Source organism: Lampetra fluviatilis, chromosome 3 (genome assembly GCF_964198595.1).
Source record: "Lampetra fluviatilis chromosome 3, kcLamFluv1.1, whole genome shotgun sequence".
Classification (NCBI taxonomy): domain Eukaryota; kingdom Metazoa; phylum Chordata; class Hyperoartia; order Petromyzontiformes; family Petromyzontidae; genus Lampetra; species Lampetra fluviatilis.
The window spans coordinates 24,272,997-24,293,664 of NC_136277.1; the positions used below are offsets into that span (position 1 = coordinate 24,272,997).

General features: G+C 47.8%; 1 protein-coding gene across 1 annotated transcript; it reads left to right on the plus strand.

The window, feature by feature from the left end:
• The first annotated feature begins 9,645 nt into the window (after positions 1 to 9,645).
• Positions 9,646 to 13,674, plus strand: LOC144949362 (ly-6/neurotoxin-like protein 1). Its single transcript, XM_078879355.1, has 3 exons — positions 9,646 to 9,975; positions 11,935 to 12,048; positions 13,409 to 13,674. Exons 1-3 carry the CDS (start codon positions 9,912 to 9,914, stop codon positions 13,564 to 13,566), a joined length of 336 nt encoding a protein of 111 aa, XP_078735481.1. The 5' UTR covers positions 9,646 to 9,911; the 3' UTR covers positions 13,567 to 13,674.
• The last annotated feature ends 6,994 nt before the right edge of the window (positions 13,675 to 20,668 follow it).

Consider the following 20,668-nt stretch of genomic DNA (forward strand, 5'->3'; position numbering starts at 1 on the left):
GTTACGACACATTTATAAATATCGCGATCTAAACCCAAAAACGTTGATTATGACTGGTATTATCTGTATGGAGATCGAGCGTTGACCCCTCGCACGCGTGGCTTTTCTGCAGGTGCTCCGGTTTGATCCCACACGTTAAACAAACACTCATCATGAATTAGCTGAAAATATCTCAAACTAAAAACCCAATGCAGGACCCTCCTAAAAAAATTGTACTTCCGTTCAGTGTGGCTTTCCTAGAACAGGACCCTGCGGGGTGGGCTGGTAGGAATAATACTAATACCGGTACAGGGATATCGACCGCACACACACGCGCACACACACACACACGCACATACACACACGCACGCACACGCACGCACACGCACGCACACACACACGCACGCACACACACACGCACACACACATGCACGCACGCACACGCACACACACACGTAATGAAGTTGTGTTGCTACGCTTCCAGTTCGCCGTGAATAACGATCCGAAGCCCAATAGCGCCCATTCATCACGCCGCTCGAATGGGCCGGACACGCACACACGCACGCACACACACACGCACACAGTCACACATATACACACACGCACGCACACACAGACACGCACACACACGCGCACACACACGCACACACACGCACGCAAACACACACGCACACACACACTCACACATATACACACACGCACGCACACACGCACACACAGACACGCACACACACGCGCATACACACGCACACACACACTCACACACGCACACACACACTCACACATATACACACACGCACACACACGCGCACACACACACGAACCTCTCACCTGCAAGGCAGCGGTCGCCGCTTCTCCTCCCACATCTCTCGTCGCGGCAGCTGTAGCGATGGTGCAAGTTTGTTTTTATCATCAATTCCTCCTCCACCCCTCCCCGCCACTGTTCACCCACCAGAATAAATGAGTTCGCCCATAGTCAGTCGATCAATAATAGGTGGATTATTACATCGCAGCAGGATAAGGGCGTGGGGGGGGGGCGACGGCTTGGGGTTGGCGTTCATCCAGCAGTGGATTTATCACGGCTGCGACCCCGCGTCACCGCGATCCTCGTGTCCTCCCCTAGGTCGACTCAGCCTAAAATGGCACACCGGGATTGGTGGCACAGACGTCTTGGCAGACTCACGAAGCCTTCCGCACTAGGCCTCGCGAAGCCTTCTCTGCAGTAGGCCTCGCGAAGCCTTCTCTGCAGTAGGCCTCGCGATGCCTTCTCTGCAGTAGGCCTCGCGAAGCCTTCTCTGCAGTAGACCTAGCGAAGCCTTCTGCACTAGGCCTCGCGATGCCTTCTCTGCAGTAGGCCTCGCGAAGCCTGCCGCACTAGGCCTCGCGAAGCCTCCTGCAGTAGACCTCGCGAAGCCTTCTGCACTAGGCCTCGCGAAGCCTTCTCTGCAGTAGGCCTCGCGAAGCCTGCCGCACTAGGCCTCGCGAAGCCTGCTGCACTAGGCCTCGCGAAGCCTCTGCAGTAGACCTAGCGAAGCCTTCTGCACTAGGCCTCGCGAAGCCTTCTCTGCAGTAGGCCTCGCGAAGCCTTCCCTGCAGTAGGCCTTGTGAAGCCTTCTCTGCAGTAGGCCTCGCAAAGCCTGCCGCACTAGGCCTCGCGAAGCCTGCCACACTAGGCCTCGCGCCATGCTTTTCGTGCACAAATAAGGCGATTAAATGTATCTCGTCTCTGTGTTAATAAATGTATCTTGTCTATGTGTTAAAAAAACGTGCTGCGTTTCAGTAAAGTAAATTTGAAGCGAAGTTTAAAGTTTCGCCGTGAGGCGCCGGAAGCGACGGCCATCTTGTTTAATTCACAGATCGCAGGGGGAGCGGGCGGCCATCTTGTCGGACAGGGTCATGCCAAGTGTTTGCAGTAGGGGGCGATGTTGATACACGGACGGACGGACGGACACATTAATCTATTGGTGGTCTGGTCCACTTCGTTCCTACCAGTAACAGGACCCTGCGGGGTGGGCTGGTAGGAATAATACTTAGTACCGGTACAGGGATATCGACCGGGTATAGAGGAGTTAAAGAAAATTTTTTACTGTATTCTAGTGTAACGTTAATTAAAAGTGTTTGTTTTGACAAGAAACGCTGTGAGATTTAAAGACCCCCCAACACCACCCTCAACACCACCCCTCCCACCACCCCCCACCACCACCACCCACCACCACCTTCTGCACTAGGCCTCGCGAAGCCTGCCGCACTAGGCCTCGCGAAGCCTCTGCAGTAGGCCTCGCGAAGCCGCGCTTTTCGTGCACAAATAAGGCGATTAAATGTATCTCGTCTCTTTGTTAATAAGCCTCCCGCACTAGGCCTCGCGAAGCCTGCCGCACTAGGCCTCGTGAAGCCTACTGCACTAGGCCTCGCGAAGCCTTCTCTGCAGTAGACTTAGCGAAGCCTTCTGCACTAGGCCTCGCGAAGCCTCTGCAGTAGGCCTCGCGAAGCCGCGCTTTTCGTGCACAAATAAGGCGATTAAATGTATCTCGTCTCTGTGTTAATAAGCCTGCCGCACTAGGCCTCGCGAAGCCTGCCGCACTAGGCCTCGCGCCGTGCTTTTCGTGCACAAATAAGGCGATTAAATGTATCTCGTCTCTGTGTTAATAAATGTTTCTTGTCTCTGTGTTAAAAAAACGTGCTGCGTTTCAGTAAAGTAATTTTTTTTAAAAACGTGCTGCGTTTCAGTAAAGTAATTTTGAAGCGAAGTTTAAAGTTTCGCCGTGAGGCGCCGGAAGCGACGGCCATCTTGTTTAGTTGACAGATCGCAGGGGGAGCGGGTGGCCATCATGTCGGACAGGGTCATGCCAAGTGTTTGCAGTAGGGGGCGATGTTGATACACGGACGGACGGACGGACGGACACATTAATCTATTGGTGGTCTGGTCCACTTCATTCCTACCAGTAACAGGACCCTGCGGGGTGGGCTGGTAGGAATAATACTTAGTACCGGTACAGGGATATCGACCGGGTATAGAGGAGTTAAAGAAACAATTATCGTGCACAAATAAGGCGATTAAATGTATCTCGTCTCTGTGTTAATAAGCCTCCCGCACTAGGCCTCGCGAAGCCTGCCGCACTAGGCCTCGCGAAGCCTACTGCACTAGGCCTCGCGAAGCCTTCTCTGCAGTAGACTTAGCGAAGCCTTCTGCACTAGGCCTCGCGAAGCCTCTGCACTAGGCCTCGCGAAGCCGCGCTTTTCGTGCACAAATAAGGCGATTAAATGTATCTCGTCTCTGTGTTAATAAGCCTGCCGCACTAGGCCTCGCGAAGCCTGCCGCACTAGGCCTCGCGCCGTGCTTTTCGTGCACAAATAAGGCGATTAAATGTATCTCGTCTCTGTGTTAATAAATGTTGCTTGTCTCCGTGTTAAAAAAACGTGCTGCGTTTCAGTAAAGTAATTTTTTTTTTAAATAAACGTGCTGCGTTTCATCTTTGTGTTAATAAGCCTGCCGCACTAGGCCTCGCGAAGCCTGCCGCACTAGGCCTCACGCCGTGCTTTTTGTGCACAAATAAGGCGATTAAATGTATCTCGTCTCTGTGTTAATAAATGTTTCTTGTCTCTGTGTTAAAAAAACGTGCTGCGTTTCAGTAAAGTAATTTTTTAAATAAACGTGCTGCGTTTCAGTAAAGTAATTTTGAAGTGAAGTTTAAAGTTTTGCCGTGATGCGCCGGAAGCGACGGCCATCTTGTTTAATTTACAGATCGCAGGGGGAGCGGGCGGCCATCTTGTCGGACAGGGTCATGCCAAGTGTTTGCAGTAGGGGGCAATGTTGATACACGGACGGACGGACGGACACATTAATTTATTGGTGGTCTGGTCCACTTCGTTCCTACCAGTATAATCTATTGGTGGTCTGGTCCACTTCGTTCCTACCAGTAAAACGAGCACCTGAAGGGGCGCGCGCATGCACGCAGCCGCCTTCGTATTAGTGGTGGTGCACGTGGGCGTGTGCGAGATCACCCCGGGTGGTGGTGAGCCAGCCACTTGGCTATGTCCCTCAGAGAGGGCGCTGGTGCAGGGGGGCCGATCACTCGATCGGCGGGGGCCCGGCGAGAGGCGGCCGACGAGGAGGAGGGGCAATGGCGGAGCCAGGATTTTCAGGTAGGGGGGGGCAACCCCTCCAGCAATGAAAAATGATAGAGGAGTTGTTAGTAAGTAAGGACTTGTCCCTTGCTTTTTATTCGACGCGTGTGCGGCGATGGCGCAGCCATCGATCGAGGGTGGAATTCGAACCGCGTTGTGTGATCGGCATCGTGCTCGCTGAAGGTGTTGATGCCTTCAGGGAAGTCGTGTACTGTATACGCAACTGCCCATAATTCTGTGAGTCACTCATAACTGCTTTGCCGTTACTTATTGCCAATTATGGACTATTGTCCTATCATCTCATAGAGTCCCTGGCACATAATAATATGCTACACAGTGGCAGTGGGTGTCGCAAAATGCCGATTTTTTTACTATTAAACCCCAATGATCCGATCGAAATTAGGGATTTCGATGGGATCATTGGAGGGGGCACGTGCCCCCCCCTCCTCCGCCAGTGAGGAGGGGGGAGTGGAGGGGGTGGACGTCGCGCCCCGCCCGCTCACAGGGAGCGGGGAGGCGGGCGTCAATCGGTAATGCCATCCTCTCTGTCAGTCTCACTCCGATTTCATTCCAGTGATGCTTAAAACTTGGTCTGCATGCCTTCGGACTGTTGGCGTCAAATAATAATGGCAAAAAAAATATTTCGAGTCATTTTGTCAATCCACAGCTCCACTGCTATAGGAGGCCCTCCCCACACCATGGGCCAATGCGAGTGATTTGACCATCCTGTACGTTACCACGCTGGTCAGTGCATCGAGCATAAATAGTCCTGTGCAGTCCAAAACACCAACTTTAATGGGCGACGTTTGGGCCAATGGCCCTTTTTCACAGCACATAAGTACAGTACGACGGTGTATTTCGCTTCAACGCCCTCTGCTTCCAACAACGTAGCCCTGGAAGCGAGATGTTAACTCCGTTGCCTGGTATACAGGAGGTCGTGTGTTCGATCCCGACCCTAACGCCTGTATATTTGGAGTCTGCGGTGTCTCTCACCCCGTGATCGTGTGAATTTTTATCCGGGTGGTCTGGTTTTCACCTCCACATTTAGAAACATGCGTTTAGAGCATTTGGCTGCTATAAATGTCCACATGATGGGCCACTTCGTTGAGCTATCAATTGTGGCTTAGGTCGCTTCTAGAAAAATAGCTAAATAGCTCAGTGACCTTACCTGGTAAACTAAAACATAGTTTTTTTTTGTTTAGCTCTGAAAAAAACTACAACACCGGTTTAAAGTATGGTGGTCGCTCATCCAAGCACTATGCAGATTCGTCCCAGCTTGGCTTTAGAGATCTGACGAGATCGGACATATTGTGCATGATTTTTCCATAGCCCCTCTGCGCATTCATTCGTTCGGCCAATTATTTTAAGCGGTAAAATGTTTTGCTTCATGTTCGAGGAAACTGAAATGCCCAGACCTACCCAGCACCTCCACTCAGTGGAAAAATCCATGAATTCGATTCCCGGTTGGGTGCCACTCAGCCCTATTATAATCTTCATCACCATCATTCTTTGAGGTCGCTAAAATGTGTCACCTGTTGTGTATATACCCCCTTTTTATTTTTTTTAATATTATTTTTTTTTAAGAATTATTCTGCCAACATATATAATTATTTTTTTTAATAGACACGGGGCAACGTGGAACGAACACGCCCCCACACTTCCACAGATGCGCGCATACCTCACCTCAAAGGGCTAGAGGGCATGAAAGAGGGCAATAAAGGCCATAAAAACTCCCCTAATTTCACACAAGAGGAACAAGGGAGGGGGGAATGGCAGGCGGAGGGTCAGGATGACATCCTTTCGTTAAAAAGCCTTACAAAAAAAAACCCTTTGATAAATACAAAACCAGGCCACGAAATATATAATTATATTCTTAACAAAGGAAACAACATTGACGACAAAAAGCACAGACGGGTTTTGAACCATGTTAGATAAACAAGTTACCAACTTAGCCATGAAGATTAAGCAAACAGTATCTATCCTCACTCCAATTGGAAACCAGACTACAGTCACCAGGGTCGCGACCCACCATTGTTAAATTCCATACGGACATTATGTACACTTGGTAGTTCGACACGGCCGGGCCGAAGCATCAAATAATAATTATGGCTTGGGTCGCTCCAAAACAAAAATTCCTAGCCGGGATATCAGATTAAATAATCACAAGAAGTCAAATAATAAGTACGGAATTAAAGTGGATCTCCTAGAGGAGCTAAGGGCGGAGAAGTCTCTCATAATTAACCAAACGCAACACCCCATGAGAAGCGAGCAACACGGCCGTCTTTGTTTTCCCGAAGAGGATCTCCACACGCAGGCACAAAGCCAGGAAATGGCCCCATAAAGATCGTAGCGCGCGGGCAACGACTCGAGAAAGGAAATTAATAAATAAAACACGTGCAGGGCGTTCCAACACGGACAGCAGGATTTGCACACGCGAGCAAATAACATTTCCATGGGAGATCGGGTCATGATGAAACATCAGGAACACGGTTTCGGCATAACTTGGGCATAATGGAACTAAGCACATTTCAACTTCCAAACCAAAACAACTTAAGCTGTGTGAGACAAAAGATATGATCCCCGAGCAAGGGAGGGAATAATTAAGCTCGCTTAACGTGTAGGTTTTCACGACAAATATTATTCAGAAACAAAAACATGGATTAGAATATTTTTTTTATATAACTCGATGCGAACGCAATCGTCAGTCTGGTTAATGGATAACTTAGGTGGCGCCGTCGCGAGGCCCCCACCCCTCCTTCCAGAATAATTACACAGCTGTGTCTTCAAAGCTAATAAACGAACATACGAACACGCCCACAACGCACACGAACAAAGAGAAAAGTTATATGACACAGCCTTTGAACAGACTCGGGAACACTAGTGGACTTTCCCGATATAAGCAAAGGCAAAATCCACCCACCATCTCGTCTCCGGGGCTTCAGCCCCACCACAGACCGTCACGGGGCGTCGGTTCCACCTCCTCTCGTCACCGCCAACGAAGAAGTTTTTCGTCATCCAGAATGACGAGGTTTGCGGGGTAGCGACGTGCAGCAACAAGCCGAGGTCTGCACCACCTGAGAAGAATCGCTACCCTGAGTCGCCGAGCTGCGAGTGAAGCTGACGGAGACTCCAGCTACCACTCCCGAGCCAACACAGACACCGACGTCCACCCTGCAACAAACGAAGCATCGCTCCTCGTCAGAGTGATGACCAGCGAACAACCCGCAGGAAAGGCGGAGATCGCCAAGCGAGCAAAGCAGAAAGCGCGAAGCAGTAGAGAAAGCCTGATTGAACGGCTCTGAGGAGGAGGACAGCGCCAACGCATGCGCCGTGTGTTTGAGGCGCACACCGACCAACGGCCAGTGAGAACAGACTATACGTCCAGAGCGACGGCGAGCATCGTGCCGACTCAACAATCGTCCAGCAGTGGAGAAGCCGGGGGCTGCCACCAAGAGAGAGCAAGAGCTATCGAATGCGCAGTGTGTTTGATGCACACCAACACCCAGTGAGCACCACAAGACGTCCAGCAGCGAGGACGGAATCATCGCGCAACACGACGGCGAGCGTCGTGCAAAATCAATCGAGCAGTGGAGAAAGAGAGTCAAAACCTTCAGAACGAGCGCCGCCAAGCGCCGCCGCTCACCTCGCAGCGGAGAAAGTCTCGGCTGCAACTCGCACGGACAGAGGAATCTCCTAATCGGTCGTATCGCTCTCCACACACAGACTCAAGGAAGCGCACAGAGAATATCTTGTCAAACCGGTTTCTTTGTCAGAGTCTCGCCAAAGAATTAATTAAAACAGAGCCAGATTCGCTCTCACACCACCACACACGCCCTCACCCACCATTGACTCAAACATTCCGTTACCAGATTTAATCTTGCCAACGAATCGATTGAAATATGCTTCGCTTTCGGGGTACAATAAGTGCTTTTACTACCGCAAAATGAAGTGTGTCATGCTTGTTTTCAAACTCGGTCAGTCGCCGATTGTGATCGATACATGGGGGAACTAATGAGATGCCTGGTGAAAGGTAGAGGTTAGAAGTGTTTTTAGTCATTCAATTTCGTAATTGCATAATCTCGCAAATGCATAAGTTTTTGTCATTCATATTAGTTCATTGCATAATCTTGCTCATGAATTATTGACGCATGTTTGACCTGCATGATAGAATGTCACATGCTTGTTAGAATAAAATTGTTATCACAGAAGCATATCGAGTGTTCCTTCCAAGTCCATGCAAAACTGTCTTATTCTTGAGAACTGTATCCTGTGATGAGATCTGAAACTGGAGACCTAAAATATCATAACACACACTAGGATGATCGGTAAATGTTTAATCAATGATAATCGTGTTATCCTGATTGATATAACTCTGGATAAACGAAACTAAGCCTAATTATCATAACTGCACATATTAACATAGTCGCAAGCATCCGCATAAATTACTACGATTATCTCCGTGATTATCATAATTTATGCATATAATTACTTACATTATCATAATTTATGCATATCGATACACACATTCACATAATTAATGCGATTTGCGCATTTTTCGGAAAATTATTATTTTTTATTATTTTTTTCAAAATTTCATAACCCAACACATACAACACACCACTCTGTGGGACGTAAACAAGCAGTGGTCGTTTCCCGCCATAGGAATGTGCCATTTCCAACACTGGTTCAGGAAAGCCAGTGAAGATGAGGGCTGCCCTCTTTCCTTGTATGAACAAAATTCGGTTCAACTTTTCAATCAGTGGTTCTGTATCGTAAAGTAATCCTGGCTGATGATCATAATGATGATGATGCAGATGAAGATATTCAGTTTAACACGTAGCCTTTCGCGATCAATATCATCAATAGTAGAGGTTTTCTTTCTTGTTAGATTTTGTAAATATAAAAGTGTCGTTAAACCCGCCACCACCCGACACAGCCAATTAGTAAGGTTTGTCACGTAAACAGAACATGCCAATTCGTTACTAGTAAATGTTGTAGGTTTGCTCTCCAACACACGGGTGTGCTGTACTAGTAACGAATTGACACATTATGTTTACGTTGTAAACCTTACTAATTGGCTGTGTCGGGTGGTGGCGGGTTTAACGACACGTTTATATTTACGGGATTTTACCCCCAAAAAAAGATATTATGGAGATGAAGATATTGTTAAAGCTGGGACTGCTGCTGCTGATGATGATGATGGAAAGAGGCATGATACTGTAATGAAGCTTTCCTGGAAAAAGTACATCAATGATTATGATACCGCTACGCTGCTGATGATATTTTTCTTGCTGCTGGGACTGTTGCTGCTGCTGATGACATTCTTATGTATGCGTACTCAAGAGGATTTCCATAGGTAAATGAACATTGTCATGATGATAATGATGAAGAAGCTGTTTCTTATTCTTATTTATATTCCTCTTTCGCATTTTTTGGGGTTGCAACAGATTACAAATTGAACCTGCAACTGCTGTTTTTAATGGCGGCGACGATGATTATGATGATGATGGCGACGTTGCTATGAGAAGGCGCTATCTTTGATCTCACAAAAACACGCTAAATATAATCCGAAAACTCCACTGTGGTTGCGTCTGGACCTAATCTGCAAGCACACATTTTCTTGTGCGGTCGTCTCGGGATTTTCATAGGGGCAGGTCCCACCGCAGTCCCAACACAGACAGAATTGCCTCCCTATAAATAAAGAGAGAGTGGGGCTCCGCTCTCCACTCGCTCCATCTCCTCTTTGGTGGTCCACCCTCCCCACGTCTCTTCCGTACTCCTCGTCATCGTCTCTCCAGGTCGCCGTGATGGAGGTCACTCCTCACCTACTCATTCTCCTCACCTGCCTGTTCACCTTCCTGCTCACCTCAGGTGCGTTGTCAATGCAGGCTTCGTCAATCCATTCCTGGATGATGGCCTCCCCGCCTCGTGCGAGTCTTTGACCGTACCTCGCCGTGCTGGGCACTGCGGGTTCGTGAAGGTGGGGAGCATGGAGCATAGTACGAGACAACAATAGAATGTGTTGCACTGCCATCTGGTGACAATGTAGCCCCGGGGGCAGCCTATAACATCTGCTGTGCACCGTTAGGTCATTGCGGTTGTACGCCGCTGTTCGAATAATGGTAGCGCAATGGATGATGGACCGATTCACGCCATTTCAACGTCCCCAAAGCTCCTTTGAGTGCCATCCGTGCCGTCCATTAGTGTCTAGTGAGCGTAACGCGAGTCCCGTATGACATGAACACACGGTGATTTAACAGTGGGCGGTTTGTTAGCGCTCTGAAAATCGCGTCTTCTTTCTTCTGATTTGTTCTTGCGAAGGGTCAGCAATGTGTTCAGGAGCCGAATGCCAATTGTCGACGTCTGAGTGTACGGCATTGAATGCGGCAGGCGAATTCACGACTCGTGGTCTGCGACACCGTCGTGGGAAGTGGCCCGTGGAAGTCTTGCAGATACCATTTGTTTTTATTCCCCCCCCCCCACAAAATTCCAGATGTTTTATTGTGCTGTTGACAGTGGGGGCCCCCATGGTTCTGAAATGTTGTCAGTCGCTGTTATACTATAGAAGGATCGCGAGGAGCGGTGGTGCAGTGGTTAGCACACTCTATTGAGCCTGACAACCCGAGGAAAGTTAATTCCCGGCCACAGCTAAGATCATTCGCGAGTATTATTTGAACCAGTCCTGGATGCCCCCCAAAGCAAAGCTTGACCAACCCGCAATGACCAAGGTGGTGAAGTATGGTAAAGACAACAACACCCTGCGTGATGGACGTAGCGTAGGGAGCGAGACTTTCATACAGCAGTGGATTCATGAATGGCTGTAACGTTATTAGTTTTTTACAGGATTCTGTTACTTCTGAAAACTCGTGTGGATTGGGGTCGAGAAAATAGGTACCGCTTTGTGGAAATTTAACCAGTGGTTTCCATCATGAGACCCCGCCCGTGTGTGCGGTCCACGCACGTGCACAGCCCTCGTGTCAATCCACTGCTGGATGAGGAGAGCACGGCGTTGGGAGTACAAATGCACGGGGTGTCTTCACCAGAATGTTGTGAACTACAGCTCAACATTCGCACGTGACAATTAACAAAGTTTGTCCATGTCCTTAGTGACAACCACTCATCCTGAACTTTCCTTCTCCCACATCGCTCAACTCTGCATGACCTCCTGCTTCCATCTGTGCAACATCTCTCGATATTCACTGACTTCCTGATCCCATGCCTTCTTCACATCCTTACAATTGGAACTCTTTCCTCTACAGTCTCTCAAATACATCATATCCGAACTCAAGATGATCTGAGATGCAGCTGCCATGGTTTTAACCCAAATTCGTAAACGATATCACATGAACCTGATGCATATTGTAATTAATTCCTTCATGAAATACGATATTGCATCGACTGCCTTCAACATCCTCCACGGACTCGCCCCTGGCTATCTCTCCCCTCTCATCTCGCTTCATGCGCTCTTCGCTTCAGAAAACCAAGCGTTTGTATCGAATCCCCCAGGAAACCTCCACTCAATGGGAGGTCGCTGCTTCTCCTGTGCTGGCCTTACGGTCTGCAACTCTCGCCTCCTGGTCTTCTTCACTGCTCATTCTGGCTTTCTGTTCAAGCCCAGGCTGAAGACCTCCCTCTTGTTCTCTATGTCTGACTGCCTCCTAACTCAATGTCTTAATTACCGTTCCTACTGCACAAGAGCCTCTCATTTGTCTCGCGCCATTTACTATGTTTACACAACGAGGGTCACTCCACTGCCGTAACATGTCTTGAGATGTCGTTGCAAGTAGACGCTTTGTAAAATGGCATCGTTTCTGTCCTGTCTGTTCTCAGGCCATGCTTTGAAATGTCATGAGTGTAATGGCGTCGATCAATGCAAGAATTCGAAACCAATTGAGTGTCCAGCTGACAAGGCCTACAACTGCATCACGGATTTCAACGGAACAAGTGAGTAGCGAGCCCGGGGTCTCTCTTCCTGGCTGACCTCCTCCTCATGGGCCACACACAGTGTTGACGCCAGCATGCCTAGCCACCTTTGTCTCACTGCCTTTGATAATGCCACCATTACCACTAACAACATCACCACAAAAAAATGTATCTTTATAAAGTTTAGGTAATTCTAGTATGATGTAATTGAACCGAACCCCCAGCAAGGCCATCTACTTAACGACGAGAGAAAATTCACACGAAATGTCGTTTTCAATGAAGTCTTCCAGATGTAAAATGATATAAGCTTTTAATGAAGAAATACAATTATCAAATTCAAAACATAATACAATTCAGAGATGTTTCATTTTAAAACTTCAAAACGAACATCGGGTGCTTGCGTGAATACGTCGTTCGTGTTAATTTTTTTTGTGACTTTCCTGGCCGAAGGCCGTAAATGGTTGAGCCATAGGCGCCCCCGAACAACCCCTAGTTTGCATATATTCGTATATACATGGCATGTATTGTGAGCATGAATTTATTTTAATCGATTACTACATGCATGACACATGCCTGAATACGTCAAGTTGCAAGCTTAAATCCTGCTTGGGAGATTACTCAGTTGATCATCCCTCTAAAGCAGATCCAAAAAGTAGAGCACTTCTTTACAAGAATTTACTAATGCTTGTCCTACATAAAGACCAGCTTCTGACATAGTAATGTGGAATATCGACCACTGGCTCAACAATAACTTTATCTACAAATAACTTCCTGCAGTGAGTGCTGGTGGTGTTACACAAATACCACGTGATAGGGAATTGTTAGGCACGCTAGAGTCTTTTTAGTTTTTTTTCCAGTGTGCAGATTCTAAAAGTTTGCTAAGTGCGTGGACATCCCGTGAGTGCCGTCGTGAGAGTGTGAGACACGTTGCTCATGAGACCTGAGAGCTCGCGAGTCGCTAGACCGCAATTGGTCTCCCACTGTGTGCCGGGGTGGTCCGCTGGCTCAGAGGTCAGAGAGTTGACCAGGCAGCTGCCTGTGATTAACCGGGTTCTCGAGTGGAGTGCTTTAGACTCAGCCCAGTCATCGTTGCACGAGAAAAAAAAACCCCATCACATTAAAATTTGGTTCTGCGCTTAATTTGGATAAATTCCAGCATTGACAATTCAAACCGTCGGTTCGACTGTCATTCAACGAACATTGCTCGCTGTGGCTGGGCGAGTGGGAGTGCCGCTCCCTACTGTGTGGACCAGAGGTAACTTGAAACGGACCTCACCTTTTTGTTCCCTCTTCTCTTCTCGTGTTTCAACAGTTGCCCGGCCATCTCGATCCCCACCGTCCCTGCTAACACGTGACATATTTCCCCGCTTGCTCCCTTCAGGAAAAGGTTGCGAGGATACGTGCGAAAATACATCCGTTTGCTGCAAATTTGACAACTGCAACAGCGGATCTGCACGGGGCTTGTCTGACCCCCTCTTGCAAAGCCTCACCCTGCCTCTGCTGACCACGGCGATGTTTCTGCTAAAATGGGGCTCGTAGCGTCGCGGCCACGACAGTGATAGCAGATGCATTCGTATCGGAGTTATTATTGTCTGACACATAATATGACTTTGAGACCCCCCCCCACCTCCTACGCATTCCACAAGTAGTGATTAATCCCATATCTGCATTTGCCATAAATATGCTAAATTCCTCTGTTGATATGCAACTTCCTTTGTCAAGGCGCCCTTCCTCCCCTAACCCAGCTTAAATATACGCTGCCAAGCTTGGTGGTGTTCATTCAGACGCTGTCTTTCCGACAGACCTGTTCTTCACCTGAGGACGGCTGCCTGCGTTGTGGCCGAAACGTCGGGAGAATTGTATTTTATTATGTTTTATTTTTATTATTTTATTATTTCCCTTCAACGTGACTTTACCGAAAGAACCAAGAAGATGACACGTACATACAACATACAACTTTGCGCGTTAAGATTTTATTAAAACGTATTGAGACATCGCCTGTTGATGCTCCCATGGCACACGATCATGGGGTATTCACTTAAGGCTGAGCGTCCTAAGGGAGACCCCAGGATCCGATAAAGATGTTCGCCACTGCTATTTGGTCGTGAGCGGGAATCGAACTCGAGTCGACGGAATAATTCGAAGCGCAATCCGCGAACTGCTGCGCCACCGCTCCGCACACACACGCACACAAACACCGCACACACGCACACAAACACCGCACACACGCACACAAACACCGCACACACGCACACAAACACCGCACGCACGCACACAAACACCGCACGCACGCACACAAACCCCGCTCGCACGCACACAAACACCGCACACACGCACACAAACACCGCACGCGCGCACACAAACACCGCACGCGCGCACACAAACACCGCACACACGCACACAAACACCGCACACACGCACACAAACACCGCACGCACGCACACAAACACCGCACACACGCACACAAACACCGCACGCACGCACACAAACACCGCGCACACGCACACAAACACCGCGCACACGCACACAAACACCGCACACACGCACACAAACACCGTACGTGCTCAGGTGAAGGCGTCTCTCATGAACGTTGTGTGTCTGCAATGAGCCCTTTGATAAATACTCGCCCCAACCCCTTCTGAAGTAATTCGCTTTCTCACTATGATCCTGTCTGGCTGGAAAAAAAATAAAAGTACTTTGAAAACAAAGACTATGCCATAATGATGATTGTGTTGGTGATTGATTCTGCTCCTGCTATTGATAACTAATTATGAATGTTATCATTGTTATGATGTTGATTCTGATAATTGTTGATGCTGATGATGATGCAGCCACTTCTGCTGTTGATGTTCTGATGTTGTTCAAGCTTCTAAACTCAGTTTGATGGGTTCATACAAAGACCCCCCGTATAACTTGAACTGACTGTTGGGGCAAGTGCTGTTCGCGGTCACTTATGATGGCCGGCACGGAATACGAGGGGGTGGGTGACCAACACCACGTTCGGCCGCCTTTGTCTCCCTAGTGGCGATGTTTGCACACCGTACCAGGTACTCATTTGAGACTGAGTCGACTTAGGGGAGGCCCAGGACTGGTTCAGATAATGGTCACTGGTGTTGGCCGTGAGCGGCAATCGAGTTGGAGTCGCCACGTTTGTAGCGTTACCCGCTCCACTACCGCTTTACCCTTTACCTTTACACGGTAAAAAGGGTAAATTACCTTACCTTGGTACAACACGTGAAAAAGGGTTATAACGGTAAATGCTAGGTAGAGCGCTTTACTCATGTAGAATACTCTCGAATCGGGCGTTAAGGCTGTCGACGACACCATCCTCCATAACCTCCTCGTCCCAGTCGTCTTGGTCGATGGCGATCTCATCAACAAGTGTGCGGGTCGACCGGGCCCTCGTATCCCTGCGTCAATGTGTTGACCAAGGTCTTGAACTTGTCGCTGCCGGCGGCTCGCAAAGAGATTGCACCTCGGATAACAAAATCAACCACCGCGTTCTCACACTTTACCAGGAGGCGATCCGGGATTGCTGGCCGGCTCAGCGTTTGCTGCATTAGGCAGCTCGCCAACGCCGACGTCCCGACCTCGCTGCCGCCTGGGGCGAGCACGTTGTGCTTCTTGAGGTGGGCTTTCCACCCCGACGCGTTCGTGTTGCGTAGAAAACCATTTCCCTTGCTGCACACGGGGATCACCCTCCATCCAATCGTGCGTGTGCTCCCACGGGAACGCATGCCGCTGCCTCTTTCGATTGCTGTTCGCAGCGACCCCAAAAATGCCGTTGCTGGCATCCTCGTCCTCTAGTACCTCGACCTCAAGAACGTGGACCGTCTCCATCTGGTTCGACATCACGCATCGCAATTTAAAATGTAAACCACGGACTGCGCCACGGAGCTTTTAGCGGTAAACAAGGCACCGTATTTACCGGGTAATACTTCGCGCTACCTTTACCCTACCGGGTAATTCTTCTGAGCTACCTTTACCCTACCCTTTACCTTTACCCTTTTACCCGGTAAAAAAGGTAATTTACCTTACCTTGCCAAGGCCTACCCACCGGTGAGGTCCACGGTCATACGGCAGGTAACACGCGCAAGGATTCAGCACTCCGCACCCAGAACTCCCCTCTCCTTTCTCCCCTTTATATCCCCTGGTCCACATTCCTTGCCGGTCAATCATTGCCCAGGGCTTTTGTCCTCGAAGATGACTCGCTGACCAAGCATGTCTGAGTCGAAACTAATATTTTCCCAGGGCTTTGCCCCAAATTATGATTCACTGGTCATGTGTCTGCCGAGTCTCCAACACATTTGTGCAGCCCATTGTCTATCCACTGCTGGATGACGGCTCCACACGCGTGTGTCGGACATTGGGGGGTTGTTTGAACTTCATCATGCTCGTCAGTGCAGGTTGGAGGAGAAGGGGATCTTAGGATCCGTAATGATCCTCTGATAACGGGAATATACTCCAACAATTAAGGGCCGGAGCGGTTCCACCCCTTGATTTGGATCAATGCAAGCTGGTGAATCAAGGTCTTCAAGGAAACAATTTGATTCTTCAATAACATCCCATATTAGTGATGATTGGGGGTGATTTTTTTCAATGAAGTTTGTTATTAAATTGTTAAGACACTCCGTGGTGTGTCTGTCATCAACAAATGTGAGATGATAAAAAAAAATCCATGTACGTGTTTGCATTAATTTAGCAAAATTAGGATTTTGGAAAAGCTCTTCTAATGTTACTATGAATAACTTTTGAGAAAGCGTGTCTCTTTGTTCCTTCCTTGTGAAGAGTTTTTACCTAAATATATTTTATTCAGGCCTTGTTTTGTGAGTGCTTGTATGATTTTCACCGAGTCAAATGCCTTTTCATAATGTACAAATGGTACTGTACTGGATATTGATTTATCATTTAAAATAACATATGTAAAGGAACAACAGGAACCTATATAAAAAATATAATAAAGAATGTTGCAAAGTTGTCCTCATGATATAACAGCTAAAGAATAGTAGTCTAAAACAATTTGCTACAAAATTTTGAATATAAATGTTGGACGGATACAACTGGGACATATATTAATGTTGGTATACCCAACGGAGTTATTTAAGGCAAATGAGGATAAAATGTATGAAAAACGTGATTTTGGAAAATTTAACTTGATAATGCAAATCAGCATATTAATGTGCCTAAAAAAATATTGTATTTAACCAGAACATACTTCATGCTTTGACATATGAATTGGATGCATGTCCATTATAGTGACCAAAAAAGGGAACACACGAATGAGAGAACATGCTCAAGTTAAGTTACACCATCTTGGCTGCTCAGAAAAGTAAGGTGATTGTGGCTTTGAGGAATATTTATGTAAACAATTACACAACACCGATCTATAAACTCGCTTGACACCTGTCAGCAGTGAGCGACACTTTTAATGTCGTCGTACTCCTCCGAAATGTCATCGTGGCACAAACGACGTTTGCAGAAAAACTATTACACCACTTCTACGGGGAAGTTCCAAGTTTACCTTTTTTCTCTCTCTCTGGGTTTTTTGTTCTCTCTCTCTGCCTGTATATTTAGTGTAATTTTTTCTGTCTACACTCGTTTTTTGTCGGTCTTAGGTTCTGCTCTGTCTGTGTGTCTCCGTTCCTCTTGTTTTTATCTTTTGTCTTTCTTTGGAATTTTCACACTTAAATTCTAACTTAGCAATCTTTGAAATACGTAATCGACCAGGCTATGCGTTAATTGTGTGTTGACCGACTCTCTGTGTCGTTTTACATAACATTTCGATACTTTGCTAGGTTATTTAATTTTAGTGTGTTTCTTTCTCCCTCTAAGCCTGCGTACTTCTCTACGCGTCTCCTCGTACTCATTGACATGTAAATTTTGTCTCTAACCCATCCCTCTCGCTGCCTCCGCCCCCCTCTGTCTATTTAAGGCCACCCCACAGAGACGATCACCCCTCTCTGTACCTGTGTTGCTCGCTCTATGTATCTTGGTGATATCTGTCTGCTTATATGTCTGTCTATAGTTTTCTGGTTAGATTTTATGTCGCTATTTCATTATACCTGATGATGATTGCTTGTGTTGCGATCGAAACGTCGTATGCTATTATTTAATTTATTATTTTATCTTTATACGTGACTTTACCGAAAGAACCAAAGAATAATTCCTGCAGTCACGAAAGCTCCAAAATTAAGATCGGTTTCATAGACTTCAGCCTTGGGCCTTTGGCATTAAAAGGCTGCCAATCATTAGAATTTGTTTGCGCAATTCACCACCACAGTAATTATAAACCTATTGTGTAAAAATAAATGTAATGCTTTTGCTCAGTTTAAATGAGATCATGGTGTTAAACAGCAAACTCTAGCACCACTTGTAAATGTATATGTTTAGCCGATTAGTATTTTTTTGTACCAGAAAAGATGTTATCGAGATTGTGGGAACCTGCTGTACGTTGTTCCTTCTTAAGGATTTGAATCGTACAATTTTAAAAGTTAAATGCCTGGGCCTGTTGACTGTGGCGAAGCACGACTACAACACAGCAGCGTTGGATGATGTTTGTATGTCTGTGGTTTGCAGTACAACACTGATGCCCTTTGATGGATCTCCACCAGCAAGCTTTGACCAACATGCACTAAGCCAGCTTTAATCCCTACTCGTCTCTAGAAATACATTACTAGTGCCACCTATTGGTGGAAGTTATTATTATTTGAATACGGCATGCAAGTAGCTGCCACTCTCCTCACCAACACGGCGAGAGCGGTAAAGGGTTCCAAGTCCGTTTGTTCCATCTCCGTCACACACAGACACAGCTCCCTCCTTCATACGGAGCTCTCTCCTCTCGTCCCTCCTCCTCCGACGTGTCCCCTCTTGTCCCCACCGCCCCCGATCCCATTCCCCTTCACCTCATCCCTGTCACCTGATTCCCCAGTCACTAATCACACACATCGTCAGCAATCAATGGCGGAGCCAGGATTTTCAGGTAGGGGGGGCAACCTCTCCAGCAATGAAACATGATCAAGGAGTTGTTAGTAAGTAAGGACTTGTCCCTTGCTTTTCATTCGACGCGTGTGCGGCGATGGTTGCAGCCATCGATCGAGGGTAGAATTCGAACCGCGTTGTGTGATCGGCATCGCGCTCGCTGAAGGTGTTGATGCCTTCAGGGAAGTCGTGGACTGAATACGCAACTGCGCACAATTCTGTGAATCACTTCTAACTGCTTTGCTGTTACTTATTGCCAATTATGGACTTAGACTATTGTCCTATCATCTCATAGAGTCCCTGGCACATAATAATATGCTACACAGTGGCCAAGAAGATGTAGGGGATGTTATGGGGACTGTTGTGGAGGACCGTCGCATGTTTATGAATTCTTGGAGATTTATATTTGCCCTCGGCCATGACGGAAATTGTCACCTGCTTATGTTGGAGTTTCTTCCGATTCATCCCGAGATCCACACAAAGAACGTGTTGCGATCCACCCGTGGGTAACGTTCAGAGGTCGCAAACGCGTTTTGATTCCTTACCCGTACCCGGCCGCACCAGGGTCGCAAACGGGTACCCGTACCCGGCCGTACCCGTACCCTACCCGGCCGAGTACCTGATTGCGACCTCTGGGATGAAGCCATGTTGCAGGCCCGGGTGGGTTGATTCTAGGAACTTGAATTGTGAGAAGAGACAAGACGTTGGGAAATGAGTGACAAACAGTTACTCACCAGTGACTCACGGCCTACCCGTACCCGGCCGCACCAGAGTCGCAAACGGGTACCCGTCCGGGTACGGGTAGCCGGGTATCGGGTAGGGTACGGGTATCGGGTACCCGGTTGCGACCTCTGGTAGCGCTCCACGCATTGGCCACCGCTGCAATCAACGGATTGTGAGCGGTCTCCACTCTTAGGCTGGGTTCACACGACAGCCTCAAGTGACGCAATGGGGGGGGAGGTGCGTAATCGATTAAACACGTAACTTGTTTCCAGCTGCTTGCAATTCAAATGCGGTTTTTAAGGGTTGGACTGCGTGTTGAGCAGGGGGGTGGGGTTACAAATTGCTCAACGCAGGGACTGTGGTGATAATGTGACGTAACATTTCTAAAGGTCAAAGTTGAAGGACGGGTCGGGTTGGGTTGGGTGGGGGGTAAAGAGGCAGCTAAAGCAGCCTTGGGATTGGTTCAAAGGAATCGCAGCCATATTTGATGAACCGCCATTTTATAAAAATGTGCTCGTGATATCTTGAGATGAATAGAAGTGAAGGGGGCATTTTTACATGGTTCGCGTGACCAATACTGCACCGCATCCAACCCGCATTCCGTTAGGGGGACAGACTAAATAGGCTGTGACAATACCAGAACTGTCTAATAATGGGGAAATACACACGGGGAAATGTACAATTCCTGGAATGTTATACTGGGGTGGAAGGTAGGAACTGTAAGAGGCCTAAGGTCGACTAAAACTATGAATGTACACGGAAAGTGACCCTGACTTTTCCCTCACCTGTGGTGGCGATAGTGGTGGTGGTGTGAACAAGTTTTGTCATGTAAGGCATGCGGCGTTCACCATATCTAAGCCTAAAAACCTGAAACCAACCTTATAGCTGACAAGCTTTCTATGGTCAACTTTATACTGGTAGGAACGAAGTGTACCAGACC